Below are 15,631 nucleotides of genomic sequence, written 5' to 3'. Positions count from 1 at the left end.
GGCCTGAGGGCGCACATTTAATGTGTAGTGAAATGTATTGTAACGTGCTGCCAAAGCAGCAGCTAATGGGGATCCATAATAAATACAAAACAAAACTATATACATTTGCTTTAATATTCATAAAATACCTCACCAACTGTAAATCTTTATCCCAACAAAGTATTTAAAAATAGTCTAAATAATTATACCAATTCCAATTTGGGTTGTTTATGGAGTTGTGAAATTACCTGGGTCCATGTTTTCTACAAAGGATAGTAACCCCTAATAGAGTTGTGAATTTTGCCAGCATGTTGCCCTTAACTGTTGAGGGGCCTCCTGTGGTGACACTCCGAATAATTTAATAAAGGCAGAAGGTTCTATAGGACTCTCCAGTATCTTAGAGAACCGTCGTTCAGTGAGGAGATCCCTTTTTCAGACCAGATATGAAACACCCGGTCTATTAATGATGGAGAGAATGTAGGGTTCTTTAATACTGGGGCAGAAGTTGAAAATTCACTGGGACCAAACGATGGCCTGAACTGTTTCCATATTTTTAGAGAATTTTTAACAATAGGGTTTTTAGTGTATTTGGAAACTAGTAATGCAAGTTTTGAGCAGAGGAAGACTGCTAAGGAGGTGGGGCCACAGGATGAGATCTCCAACCTCATCCATTTTGGGCCTGTAACAGGGATTTCTGTCATCCAATATAGAATGATTCTTATATTAGCTGCCCAGTAATAATATTGTAAGTTTGGAAGTGCTTGACCACCCTGGGGACGAGATCTCTGTAATACGCTCTTACGTATCCAAGGGTTTTTCTTGTTCCAGATAAAAGCAGATATCAGTTTATCTATGGAGATAGGAATACATTGAAATAAGTATTACAATTTATGTAATATATTCATTTTAACAGTACTAATTCTTCCACCCAAAGAAAGTAAATCCCAGCGTTCAAGATCCTGTTTCAGGCGGAGTATCAAGGGAAGGAAATTGGCTTTGTAGAGATATTTTGAAATTGTGTGTGACCCAAATTCACAAATATTTACATGTCTGTGTCGTCACATGACTAAAAGAAGTTTGCATGGCAGAAGGATTAATAGGCATCAATTCATTTTTTTTGTAGATTAACCTTATACCTGGATATTTTACCAAATGTCTTTAGTAGAACCATCCACATAGAGTGAAACTATATGCTCTATGCCCCCTCTTTGAATACCTTTGATAGTGATGTTATTACTTATTGCTATGGCTAAAGGCTCAATTGCGATTGCAAACAGCTGAGGGGATAGAAGACATCCCTGTCTTGGTCCACGTTGGAAACTAGGAAGGTCATTATTTGTGCGCACTGCAGCTGTAGGGGAAGAGTGAAGGACTTTGAACCAGGACATAAAATTGGGACCGAATCCAAATAGTTTGAGAGTATAAAATAGATAATCCCACTCCTCCCGATCAAAGGTCTTCTCTGCATCAAGTGATAACAATATCTCTGTCAGATGAATTGGGATTATAACGTATATTGTAAAGACGTCTAATTTTGAAAAATAGAATGACTGACTCAAAACAGCAGGCAATCATCTTAGAACGTATCCTTACATCGCAATTCAGTAAAGAAATTGGCCTATATGAACCACATTCAAGTTTTTTTTCCCCTTTTTCAGAATAATTGAAAAACATGCTTGTCTCGTTGTTGAGGGTAAAGAGTTTGAGGAGAATGATTCCTCAAATACGCAAAGCAAGAGAAGAGAGAGTTGATCTGATAATTTTGATAATCTACTGCATAGATTTAATTGCTAAAACAATATTCTACAGAGAACTGTTTTTCTAATTCAGCAGCTATCTCAGGTTCAACTGTAGGAATAACTAAGTTCTCAAAGAAGGTGTCGAGTAAGGTAGGATTACCAGTAGATTCTGAAGTGTATAATTGTGAGTAAAAGTTACAAAAGCATGAATTGACCTCTAAATCATCAATACATTTGTTACCCAGCTCGTCAGTTTTCTCAGGTATGGTTTGATTTGCGGTTCTCTGACGCAGCTGGTGTATTAAGTTTTTTTGCTCTGCAAGTGTGTGACGAAAAGCATTTTCATGCATAAACATTTTCAGTCATCAGCACATGCCATTTACAATTGAAATACAGTGAGGTCCAAAAGTATTTAGACAGTGACACATTTGTTTGTATTTTGGCTTTGTACTCCAGCAGATTTTTAATGATACAATGACTATGAAGTTAAACTGCAGATAGGGATGTGGCGGTCACTAAATGTTGGCAGCCGGTGATTGTCAAGCTCTCGGTAATTGACCATTAATGAGCATAAACACATTTATCCTCTCCTGGCTTCCACACAACACTTCATCAGTCTCTCATTCATAATTTGGCATCCCCTTTGTGTGGCCCTAATGCCCCCTAAAAAAAATCCATGGCTTTTGGGGCCAGTGGTCTTTGTGCCCTTGGGCTAAATATAATAATTATAATTCCCTTCTTCCTGAGTGCTGCACCTCTCACCCACAAGACAGATACATCAAGGACGCAACTGTGCACGTCCTTAACCAATTCCGAGGTGCATATTGAAGATATTGGGAGAAGTCCACATTTACTTTTCGTCAGCCAACAAGATGACTAAGCCTAACGAACAGTACAAAAGTTTACCTATTCTGTGCGAATAAATACAATTAAAATAAATATTCCAAATATAGTTTGGAACAGTTGTGGGATGTGGTAGATCCCAAATTAATTCAACCACTAGCATCAGTACATATTTTTTACGCAATGACGCAACAGATCAGAATGTTTAGCTTAAAATGATGATAAACTATTTGGCTATTTCTACACACACATCAGTAGGCTATAAGCGTGAATCTTCCATTAGCGGAAAACACCATTATCAAAAGTGACCACAAATGTGATTATTCATGTAATGCGTTTATTATAAATGTGCATTTTTATGGTGAAAATTATCTTCCCCAAACTTGAATGTCACACGCTGCTTATATATGCCAGTTAGGCTCTATACCCCTTGTAAAGCGGATGAATGAGGTTAATTTTAATAAATTATTTGGCCGCTTTAGTTGTGATATAAACCTTATCCAAACATATAGGCCTATGGGCTAGGCTACATGATGTGTGCGACTATGATTAGAAAAAGTGCTGGTCATCATTCACAAGTGATAATATATAATTAATAAGTGATAGACTAATATTGTCACTCAGCAAACTATTCTTGATTTAATCTTGTCTTTACATATACTCAATAATATGTGTGAAATTTGTTTTGATTTCGAATGGACCATTATCATGCACATGTATCTAAATGGGCAGCGGGGGAAAAAAATACATTTCATCTATACACTTAAATAGCGAATGGAGGACGCTTTCCCCCGTGTCATTTTCATGCCAGCCAGGTAGGCTATATACTCCTGTTGTAAATATAAGCAATGTGCTTAATATTAGGAACGTTGGGAGATCAATAAAGTAGACCTAGCCTATAGATACAGGGGGGAGAACAAGTATTTGATACACTGCCGATTTTGCAGGTTTTCCTACTTGCAAAGCATATAGAGGTCTAATTTTTATCATAGGTACACTTCAACTGTGAGAGACGGAATCTAAAACAAAAATCCAGAAAATCACATGGTATGATTTTTAAGTAATTCATTTGCGTTTTATTGCATGACATAAGTATTTGATCACCTACCAACCAGTAAGAATTCCGTCTCTCACAGACTTGTTAGTTTTCCTTTAAGAAGTCCTCCTGTTCTCCACTCATTACCTGAATTAACTGCACCTGTTTGAACTCGTTACCTGTATAAAAGAAACCTGTCCACACACTCAATCAAACAGACTCCAACGTCTCCACAATGGCCAAGACCAGAGAGCTGTGTAAGGACATCAGGGAGAAAAATGTAGACCTGCACAAGGCTGGGATGGGCCACAGGACAATAGGCAAGCAACTTGGTGAGAAGGCAACAACTGTTGGCGCAATTATTAGAAAATGGAAGAAGTTCAAGATGGCGGTCAATCACCCTCAGTCTGGGGCTCCATGCAAGATCTCATCTCGTGGGGCATCAATGATCATGAGGAAGGTGGGGGATCAGCCCAGAACTACACGGCAGGACCTGGTCAACGACCTGAAGAGAGCTGGGACCACAGTCTCAAAGAAAACCCTTAGTAACACACTACGCCGTCATGGATTAAAATCCTGCAGCGCACGCAAGGTCCCCCTGCTCAAGCCAGCGCATGTCCAGGCCCGTCTGAAGTTTGCCAATGACCATCTGGATGATCCAGAGGAGGAATGGGAGAAGGTTATGTGGTCTGATGAGCCAAAAAATAGAGCGTTTTGGTCTAAACTCCACTCGCCGTGTTTGGAGGAAGAAGAAGGATGAGTACAACCCCAAGAACACCATCCCAACCGTGAAGCATGGAGATGAAAACATCATTCTTTGGGGATGCTTTTCTGCAAAGGGGACAGGACAGCTGCACCGTATTGAGGGGAGGATGGATGGGGCCATGTATCGCGAGATCTTGGCCAACAACCTGCTTCCCTCCGTAAGAGCATTGAAGAAGAGTCGTGGCTGGGTCTTCCAGCATGACAACGACCCGAAACACACAGCCAGGGCAACTAAGGAGTGGCTCCATAAGAAGCATCTCAAGGTGCTGGAGTGGCCTAGCCAGTCTCCAGACCTGAACCCAATAGAACATCTTTGGAGGGAGCTGAAAGTCTGTATTGCCCAGCGACAGCCCCGAAACCTGAAGGATCTGGAGAAGGTCTGGATGGAGGAGTTGGCCAAATCCCTAATGCAGTGTGTGTAAACCTGGTCATGAACTACAGGAAACGTATGATCTCTGTAATTGCAAACATAGGTTTCTGTACCAAATATTAAGTTCTGCTTTTCTGATGTATCAAATACTTATGTCATGCAATAAAATGCAAATTAATTACTTAAGTCATACAATGTGATTGTCTGGATTTTTGTTTTAGATTCTGTCTCTCACAGTTGAAGTGTACCAATGATAAAAATGACAGACCTCTACATTTTTTGTGGGTAGGGAAACCTGCAAAATCGGCAGTGTATCAAATACTTGTTCTCCCCACTGTAGCTGATGGGATCCTCCTCTTTTTACTGTAATAGAGGCCATCACTGTTTTCTCACGCAATTCCATAGCCTGTAGAAGTGTTATATTATATTACATTTTTATTGATGTCAGAGTGATTAGAGGGACAATCGAGTGCTGAGTACCAGGCAGTTAGCAAGTTTGGAAGGCTATCAGCCGCATCAGAGCTTGAAGAAGCCTAATTACCGTGACTGGACGGTCACATGGAATTTTTACGACCTTCATGACTCGTGACCACCGGTGTGGCGTTTAATACGGTCACCATAACAGATCTAACTACAGACTGTCAGTTTTATCGTGTATTTTCATGCATATCGGGTGAACTGTTTAGAAATCAGAGCAATTTTTATACATATTTATGGCACCAAAAGTATTTGGGAAAATCCACTTATGTGTATTAAAGTAGGATAAAGTTTTCTATTTGGTCCCATATTCCTTGCATTTGCAACTAACTTCTTGGACACATTTGCTGTTTGTTTTGGTTGTTTCAGATTATTTTGTGCCCAATCGAAATTTATAGTAAATAATGTATTATAAACTGGGTGGTTCGAAGCCTGAATTATGATTGTTTGACAGCGGTGGTATATCAGACTGTATACCACGGGTATGACAAAACATGTATTTTTACTGCTCTACTTACTTTGGTAACCAATTAATAAGGCACCTCGGGGGGGTTGTGGTATATTTATTTTATTTAACCTTTATTTAACTAGGCAAGTCAGTTAAGAACCAATTGTTATTTACAATGATGGCCTACCGGGGAACAGTGTGTTAACTGCCTTGTTCAGAAACAGAACGACAGATTTTTACTTTGTCAGCGTTTGGGATTCGATCCAGCCATCTTTCGGTTACTGGCCGAAAGCTGTACCAGGCACTCCACGTTGCGTCGTGTATAAGAACAGCCCTTAGCCGTGGTGTATTTGCCATATACCACAAATCCCTGAGGTGCCTAATTGCTTAATTTTGTCATTTTGGAGTCACTGTTATTGTAAATTACAATATCATATGTTTCTAAACACTACATTAAAGTAGATGCTGCTATGACTACAGATAATTCTTAATGAATTGTTAGTAATGACACAACACATTTACCATTCATTGGTAAATAATCAAAAAGTGCTGTAATTTCTAAACGCGTCATGCGATATGGATGGAAATTCCCTCACAGTCTGCACTTTAACCTTATAGTCGTTGTATCATTGTATATTCCTCACTGTATATAGCCAATACATTTTGTATTGCATATAAATATCATAGTGTAATGCACATAAGGTATAAATAAGAAAACATTGTTATAATGAACAGCCAGCTAGCGTGTGCTAGGGAAGATCTCAATTGCATTCTCCTCAAGTCCTCTTTCCTCATTGCTTTCTCACAGCCCATTGGAAGGAAAGGTCAGAGGGGAAGGACCTCTGGCTTTCTCATCCAATGGGTTTTAAGACGGAGATGAGGGCGTGAGGAGTAGGGCTCGTACTAATAACTCCAGACCTGAAGAACTGCAGGATGTGCTTTTGTTCCAGCCCTTCGCTAACACAATCAAACAATCCTCAATGCAGACCAGGATGAGTTGAATCAGGTGTGTTAGTGCTAGGCTGGAACAAACCAGGGTTGGTGCACTGCTGCAGACGGAATCTACAGAAGTCCTATGCTCTCCCACATCCTTCTCGTTCAAATCCCAGGGCCGATTTGGTAAATCTGGGGGAATGAGCCGGCAACCAGAGTGTAGCTGGCATCAGAATCTCTGGTGCCACCTACTGAAAAATAATTAGATTTCTATGTTTGTGCCCTTGAGGCACTTAACAACTAACCTGCTGCACGGACGCTCCTCTCTGGCTGAGCCTGTGCCGTTCCAGCCTCTCGTGTGTGTGTGCATGGGGTTGGGAATTTAAGATAGGAAAACGTTTCGATAGACAATGAATTTATGTTATGTTCTCCAGGCTCCCTGAATGCGCGGCACGGCGGCAACAGCATGGAGGAGCGCTCACTGGAGAGCCAGTCGGGCCCGACGGTGGTGGACAGCTACCCCGAGGTGGACAAGGCCGTGCTTGTGGAGCGTGTTGTGCGTCTGCAGAAGTCCCACGCCCGCAAGCAGGAGAAGATAGAGTTCATGGAGGACCACATCAAGCAGCTGGTGGAGGAGATCCGCAAGAAGACAAAGTGAGTGAGAGAAATGTTAACACTCCCAGCATAAAGCACACATGTACAACTCCGATGGTTTTGAGTTCAATCCCTTATTTGGACTTTTTCTCCTTGCGGCAAAAGAGAGATGTTGGAGACGGATAAGGATTTGTTTTACTGGCAGGTTTTGGCTTGCCACTGGATTTGAGTGTTTTTGTTCTACAAAACTGTTTAGTCTACTTGCGCTGTTGGTATGGTTTGTGTTTTGCCACACTAGATGCTTGGGAAAGTATGGCTATAACAGGTAATACAAGCAGCCTAGAAAAACATGAAGACTTAGTCAAATAGGAAGCTAATGGCAAGCAGAAACATAGCAAAACATGATGCTAATGGTTAGAAAATTCAGCAAACTAATGCTAATGTAAGGGGCAGAGGTCTAACCAAAGTGTATGCTAATGACGAGCAGAGTCTCTACCATGGGAGCTAATAACTTTAATATAGCCTTAACCTGGCTTTAGCCTCTGCTAACTCACTCTGCTCTTACAAACTCTGCTTTGATTTGCTGACACCGTCACAGAGTCAGGTGGTGTCACATGACGTTATGCCTTTTTAGAGTGCTTGGTGGATTCTTGAAGGCTGTGTTTGAGTGATTTTTGGCAGGGGATTGGCACGTCATCTCTTTATCAATGTTTTGTCAGCCAGTAAGCATTTCACTCGTTCGCTCTCTCTCTCTCACAAACACACATACACTTGTCCATCCCCTCTTCTGACAGACAAGACTATCGGATATTTATAGCTGCTCGGTCCATGGTGCGTGAGTGTCGATCACTAACGATGGCATATCCATATTCATGCCCACCTCCAAAGCCAAACAGACAGTATGGAACACATCACAAGCTAGGGGGACACGCTACTCCTTACCATGTTTAATCACATTAAATACTTTATCAGCAGCCAGACTATTGAGTGAAAGCTGGAGAAAAGAGTTAGGGTTATGCAATCGTTTTTTTTAGGGACACAATTTTCTGTCAATTTTGCATTGACCAACTGTTTTAGTATCTAGTGAAGTGTCTACACCCATTCAGCATCATTTACACCTTAAGCTTTAGCCCCGCCCATCTTGTTTCGCTCTCGGAGCGTTCAGAGCGCACACTCTGGCCAATGATTTGTTTACCTCTGTATAACATGAAAACATCCTAATTAGCTCTGCTGATAACAATTTCATTGCGCTTTTTTGCCAACGTTTACTGACACCGGCCATATTCACTGGGTGTTGTAACACTTGTAGCTCGATAGATGTGTAGCTAGCTAGCTAGGGAAACAATGAACCTAGCTATGTAAACAACTTGTAAGATCACACATGTCACGTAACGTTAGCTAATGAGCAGGCCAGCTAACATGAGTTAGTTAAACAACAATGAACATAGAGCCTAATCATGTCATTGCTACCCTGCATGAATCTGCTGGGAGCTAACATTAGGCTCTAACTAGCAAAGCAAACAGCTCTGGGATATAAATAATAGTGTCAGCTAGGGAGCCAGCCAGCTAATGTTAGCTAGCTAGCTAACAGTACACTTTAGCTTGAAATGAAACCATTTTCTGTCAAAATTAGAAATGTGTAATATCTGAAAAGGTAGCTAGCTAACGCTAGTCTATCTTAACCGTATACATCCTCATGCATGATGGACGCGTCTCCCTGTCACGAATGCCATGCCACAGTTGCCCTTAGTTTGAAGATGTAATCTGGAGACAGGTGTTTTCTCTTAGCGATCATAGACCGCTGTGCCACTCGGGAGGCCCCCCTACCTTATTTTTATAGGTATCTGTGACCAACCGATGCATATCTGTATTCACCGTCATGCGAAATCCATAGATTAGGGCCTAATGAATTTATTTCAATTAACTGATTTCTGAAATATTTGAAGTTGTTGCATTTATTGTTTTTTATTTTTTATTTTTTATTTCACCTTTATTTAACCAGGTAGGCTAGTTGAGAACAAGTTCTCATTTGCAACTGCGACCTGGCCAAGATAAAGCATAGCAGTGTGAACAGACAACACAGTTACACATGGAGTAAACAATTAACAAGTCGATAACACAGTAGAAAAAAAGGGGAGTCTATATACAATGTGTGCAAAAGGCATGAGGAGGTAGGGGAATAATTACAATATTGCAGATTAACACTGGAGTGATAAATGATCAGATGATCATGTACAGGTGGAGATATTGGTGTGCAAAAGAGCAGAAAAGTAAATAAATAAAAACTGTGGGGATGAGGTAGGTGAAAATGGGTGGGCTATTTACCAATAGATTATGTACAGCTGCAGCGATCGGTTAGCTGCTCAGATAGCTGATGTTTGAAGTTGGTGAGGGAGATAAAAGTCTCCAACTTCAGCGATTTTTGCAATTCGTTCCAGTCACAGGCAGCAGAGTACTGGAACGAAAGGCGGCCGAATGAGGTGTTGGCTTTAGGGATGATCAGTGAGATACACCTGCAGGAGCATGTGCTACGGATGGGTGTTGCCATCGTGACCAGTGACCTGAGATAAGGCGGAGCTTTACCTAGCATGGCCTTGTAGATGACCTGGAACCAGTGGGTCTGGCGACGAATATGTAGCGAGGGCCAGCCGACTAGAGCATACAAGTCGCAGTGGTGGGTAGTATAAGGTGCTTTAGTGACAAAACGGATGGCACTGTGATAAACTGCATCCAGTTTGCTGAGTAGTGTTGGAAGCGATTTTGTAGATGACATCGCCGAAGTCGAGGATCGGTAGGATAGTCAGTTTTACTAGGGTAAGCTTGGCAGCGTGAGTGAAGGAGGCTTTGTTGCGGAATAGAAAGCAGACTCTTGATTTGATTTTCGATTGGAGATGTTTGATATGGGTCTGGAAGGAGAGTTTGCAGTCTAGCCAGACACCTAGGTACTTATAGGTGTCCACATATTCAAGGTCGGAACCATCCAGTGTGGTGATTCTAGTCGGGCATGCGGGTGCAGGCAGCGATCGGTTGAAAAGCATGCATTTGTGAGTAACGCGCACACACACTGTACTGTACTGTACTTACTTAATTTTCCCCATTGGGATAAATGTGTTGCACTATCATATACACTTTTTATAATGGCATTTAAGAAAAGGACAAGAACAATACAAATGGACAATAAAAGAAAAAAAACATACACTTAATATGCTAGATCAGGTTTTTTACGAGAGAGAGACTCTCTGTTGCGCTATCTATTGTGGTTGATGATATTGTGGGTGGAGTTTAAAATGACAGTAGATGTTGCATGACCGTCATGTGACCTCAATGACTGAGCAGAGCTATCAGGCAGCTTGTTTTTCTATTATGGACATGGATGCAAACACATGCATGGACACGCGCACACACCCACACTCCACACCACACACACTTAAGTATTGTTCCACTAGTCCACCGAATGCCCCCTGTAGGAAGTGCAGTAGAAGGCACTAGCCATCCAATGCCAGTTCAGTGTGGTTTTATATGTACATTTACAACATTTTATCGTGTATACCTGTCTCCAGAGCCTTATGTCCGGCCGTGCATGCCACTTTGGTCAAAAGTGGAGCAACGGGATTTTTTAAATTATAGGAGAAATCACTTGTGGCAGACTTCACTGCTTTATTTTTTACTAAAGTGCAGAACCACTGCAGTTGATGCATTGCAAAGTTATATTCTCTTAATTATGGTTTTCTTTGGTTTGTGTGTGTAAGCACACTAGTGCAGGGACGATAAATTGAAAATTAGACACCAACATTGTCTTCGTCTTACCGAAGCAACTTTTCCTACGTCACATTATTATTTTTTTCCTCTCGATTTGCATACTGAACGAGCAATGCTGAAAGTATTCTCTTGTGGATAGAAACGCATAACATAACTGGTACTGTAGCGTAGCATCTGTCAACAGACTGGGACGCGACGACTACCGAGGAGCTTTGTTCCGGTGCGCACATTTTTCATCACTGACCATCATGGACAAATCATGCTTAAAGAGTCAAAAAGAAATTGGATCTTTCTGGATCCTATTTGATCAGGTTGCATATCAAAATATAAATCATGCATTCTCTGGACATGTTAGATGAAATAGCTAACTTGTTTTTTTAACCATACCATCTCAGTTGTCTTACTTCTGAAAGGCACTGGAAAAAGTTTGTCTAGAACCCTGCCGCTAATGGAAATTAACTGTGCATTTAAAAGTGAAACAAATCCTTGTATTTATCGTTAACAAGCAAAATGGGTCAATTTTTTTAGAAGAGTTTTTGTCCATATTGCCCGGCTCTAGTCTGTACACATGTTGACAGATGGTACACAGTACAGTATTTCACTGCTTTTCTGCCTGTGTGTTTTTGTGCTTTTTACCGCAGGTGTGTAGCCCATGCCGGCGTGTGTGTGTGTGTGTGTGTGTGTGTGTGTGTGTGTGTGTGTGTGTGTGTGTGTGTGTGTGTGTGTGTGTGTGAGTGTGAGAGAGAGCATATGGATATTCAGGGTCAGCTGCTGTCTGTCACTGGCCAGGCTTAATGATTTGTGACAAACAGGGCCTGACACAGGAGTAGTTCTGAAACACTGCCTTTTACTGGCTGGTCACACACCTGGAGAGGGAAGGATGGAGGGGGAGGGGGCAGGAAGAGAAAGGGGTGGTGAGAATAGGGTGCAAGGTAGAGAGAGAGAGAGAAGGAAAGAGAGATTAAGATGAGGGTAGAAAATGAGAGGTCAGAGAGAGAGAGAGATGGAATGAGATGAAGAGGAAAGAGGGGGCAGAGCCAGATGAGGGGAGCAGAGGGCAAAGAGAAAGAATGAAGGATAAAGAGTATAGGTAAGATACTGAATCCCCACCTTCTCTGATTTCTCTTGGTTGGAAGTCGTTATTTGTCAAGCATTCTCTCCTTTTTGGGGTTTCTTATTTCGCTATAACTCACTGATGGGCGTGTGTGCCTTCATGCGTGTTATTTCTCTATCTTCTGTGTGTGTGTTTTTACATTAGTGTGTTTCAGAAGTTCCCTCATTCTACCCAGCACATTAACAACCTCTTCATCCCAAAATGTGTCCCCATTCACCAGAGTAGTCCAGCGTCAAGGGATAAGGGATCTTTTTTTGTCCGTCCACACCCCCCCCCAAACGGGCTGTGATCAGCGAGTCGAGAAGGACACAGATGTCAAAACCATGAATCTGGGGATGCCTGTGTACCTCTCTCTCTCGCTCTCTCTCGCTCTCTCTCTTTCTCTCTCTTTCTCTCTCTCTTTCTCTCTCTCTCTCTCTCTTTCTCTTTCTCTTTCTTTCTCTCTCTAGATAGATAGATAGAGATAGAGATAGAGAGAGATAGATAGATAGATAGATAGATAGATAGATAGATAGATAGATACATAGATAGATACATACATACATACATACATACATACATACATACATACATACATACATACATACCTCCCTCCCTCCCTCTATGTCTCGGCGCCCAGGGAACAGTGGGTTAACTGCCGTGCTCAGGGGCAGAACGTATGCTTCTTCTGGCATTCCTGTTTTTATTGTCATGCGCACCGGGACAGTGATATGTGGTCCTTCTGTAGCTCAGTTGGTAGAGCATGGCGCTTGTAACGCCAGGGTAGTGGGTTCGATCCCCGGGACCACCCATACGTAGAATGTATGCACACATGACTGTAAGTCGCTTTGGATAAAAGCGTCTGCTAAATGGCATATATTATTATTATTTATTATTATTTGGTTTTACTAGCGTTTAAGAGCAGTTGGAGGCCATGGAAGGAGTGTTGTATGGCATTGAAGCTCGTTTGGAGGTTAGATAGCACAGTGTCCAATGACGGGCCGAAAGTATATAAAATGGTGTCGTCTGCGTAGAGGTGGATCAGGGAATCGCCCGCAGCAAGACCAACATCATTGATATATACAGAGAAAAGAGTCGGCCCGAGAATTGAACCCTGTGGCACCCCCATAGAGACTGCCAGAGGACCGGATAGCATGCCCTCCGATTTGACACACTGAACTCTGTCTACAAAGTAATTGGTGAACCAGGCAAGGCAGTCATCCGAAAAACCGAGGCTGTTGAGTCTGCCGATAAGAATTTGGTGATTGACAGAGTCGAAAGCCTTGGCGAGGTCGATGAAGACTGCTGCACAGTACTGTCTTTTATCGATGGCGGTTATGATATCATTTAGTACCTTGAGTGTGGCTGAGGTGCACCCGTGACCGGCTCGGAAACCAGATTGCATAGCGGAGAAGGTACGGTGGGATTCGAGATGGTCATTGACCTGTTTGTTGACTTGGCTTTCGAAGACCTTAGATAGGCAGGGCAGAATGGATATAGGTCTGTAACAGTTTGGGTCCAGGGTGTCTCCCCCTTTGAAGAGGGGGATGACTGCAGCAGCTTTCCAATCTTTGGGGATCTCAGACGATATGAAAGAGAGGTTGAACAGGCTGGTAATAGGGGTTGCGACAATGGCGGCGGATAGTTTCAGAAATAGAGGGTCCAGATTGTCAAGCCCAGCTGATTTATACGGGTCCAGGTATTGCAGCTCTTTCAGAACATCTGTTATCTGGATTTGGGTAAAGGAGAACCTGGAGAGGCTTGGTGATGATTGTAGCTTGTTTATAGACTATGATTTGGAGCTGATGCTAAGAAAATGAACAAGTGAAACATTGAAGCATTATAGCCTACACATGCACACATGCACGCACGCACACACACACACACATACTGATTAGATGGGTGATTTTGATTAATATGGTCTTGGCAACCCTCTCTCCTGTGGTGACCTGCTTAATTAACTCTTGTGTGCACAACTATTGCCATTAGGGCTCTGATTGAATGTGCCCAACAGTTTAAAATGGCAGCCCTGTGGGTATTAAGTGTGGATGGCAGTCACCTGAAATGGTAGTCTAATGTGCGCAACTGACTGGACTATTGTTTCTCTGCCCCCTACAGAATCATCCAGAGCTATGTGCTGAGAGAGGAGTCGGGCGCCCTCTCTTCAGAGGCCTCAGACTTTAACAAAGCCCAATTTGGCAGGCGGGGGGGCATTATGGCCTCCCTATACACCTCCCACCCGGCTGACAGCGGCCTGACCCTTGACCTCTCGCTGGAGATCAACAGGAAGCTGCAGGCCGTGCTGGAGGACACACTGCTCAAGAACATCACACTCAAGGTGGGTCCCCCGAACACACTGTCTCACCTTGTGTTGCTGGGAATAAAAGCCCCCAGAGTTCAGTTTATTAAGCTATACAATTAACTTCTGCTCACACTACATACCCTGCACTATCAGTCAGTAACCATGTTTCCATCCAACCATTTTATGCAGATGAATTACCTGACACATAAAAGAACAGGCATGATGCAAACTAGAAAAATGTACATTACATTTTTTTGTCTGGAATAAAGATGAAGTATCAAATTGCAGTGGAAACGCTTTTATGCACACACAGGGCCGGCTCGCTCATTAAGCAGGATTAGGTGGCCACCAATGGTGGCAGATTGACGGGGGTGGCATTTCCTGAGCTAAACTGACCAAGATGCAACTCCAACACATAAAACCTCACATAATTCTGTCTAAAAACAACCTACAATTTCTCTCAACCACTGGCATATTGGCTTTTTAGCTGAGCGCTGATGTCGCCATGTGACCACCTTGTAAAAGGCAGAGACACAAATGTTTTATTTTGTACATTCCCAGCGCGCCTCTCCAGGGTGCAGTTGGAGAGACATCGCTGCGGGCTCCAACATTTTGTCCGAAAAAATTATTTAGCAGATGTAGCATATGGTAGAAAGAGTATGTGGCCTTTTCTGTAGCCTCCAGGCTGGCGATAAAATGTATGACAATGTAATGAGACGGAAACTTTTTAGATCTTGCAGGTTTCTCCGTTCAAATAGCCTAATCTAAATAAAAAATGTGCTTACATGTTAACAAACACTGTATCCTAAAAACAGGACAGGTCAAGGTAAAATGGACAATATGGAATGGACAATCAGGCTGCTCACAACTGCTGTCCAGAAATGTCATCCTGTGGACTAAATTGTCATGATCAGTGGTTTCAAGTTGGTATCCGTAAATTTTTTAGGTGCTGATCATAGTGAAAAATAGAATATTTCTGCATTTCCTATAAACACATTGCAAATAGGCTCATGATAACTCCTCCTGATAAAGTTGTGTAGCTGATATTCAGATCTTAAATACCCAAATTGAGTAGTCATAGGAATCAGGACTAATAAAGCCAATACAACCGACTGTTTTACAAACAGTGGGCCTACCACATATATGGGCGTTCATAAAATTTCATAGCGGGCCGACATGGTAGGCTATACCCCAGTAAGCATGGACCAACGCCAACGCCTTTTGGATGTCTATTTCTGGTCCTGTCCAGACCAGCTGTCTTTTTAAAAATATATATATTGTTTTACAAACGGT

At 42.2% G+C, this 15,631-nt stretch overlaps 1 protein-coding gene across 4 annotated transcripts in view; it reads left to right on the top strand.

Annotated features, from left to right (window-relative positions):
* The window catches only part of ccdc186 (coiled-coil domain-containing protein 186), a 113,614-nt gene that overhangs the window by 86,792 nt on the left and 11,191 nt on the right, over positions 1-15,631 (top strand). For 3 of the 4 annotated variants that reach the window (XM_052478356.1, XM_035734828.2, XM_035734829.2), the window contains 2 exons: positions 7,025-7,244; positions 14,155-14,374. In XM_052478356.1, the coding sequence (XP_052334316.1) occupies positions 7,025-7,244; positions 14,155-14,374 (440 nt within the window). Of the gene's footprint in view, positions 1-7,024; positions 7,245-14,154; positions 14,375-15,631 lie in introns of those variants that run through there. The other variant, XM_035734830.2, reaches the window with a different exon arrangement.

The sequence above is a fragment of the Oncorhynchus keta genome, chromosome 24 (genome assembly GCF_023373465.1).
Source record: "Oncorhynchus keta strain PuntledgeMale-10-30-2019 chromosome 24, Oket_V2, whole genome shotgun sequence".
Lineage (NCBI taxonomy): Eukaryota > Metazoa > Chordata > Actinopteri > Salmoniformes > Salmonidae > Oncorhynchus > Oncorhynchus keta.
This window is presented reverse-complemented; position numbering and strand designations above follow the sequence as displayed.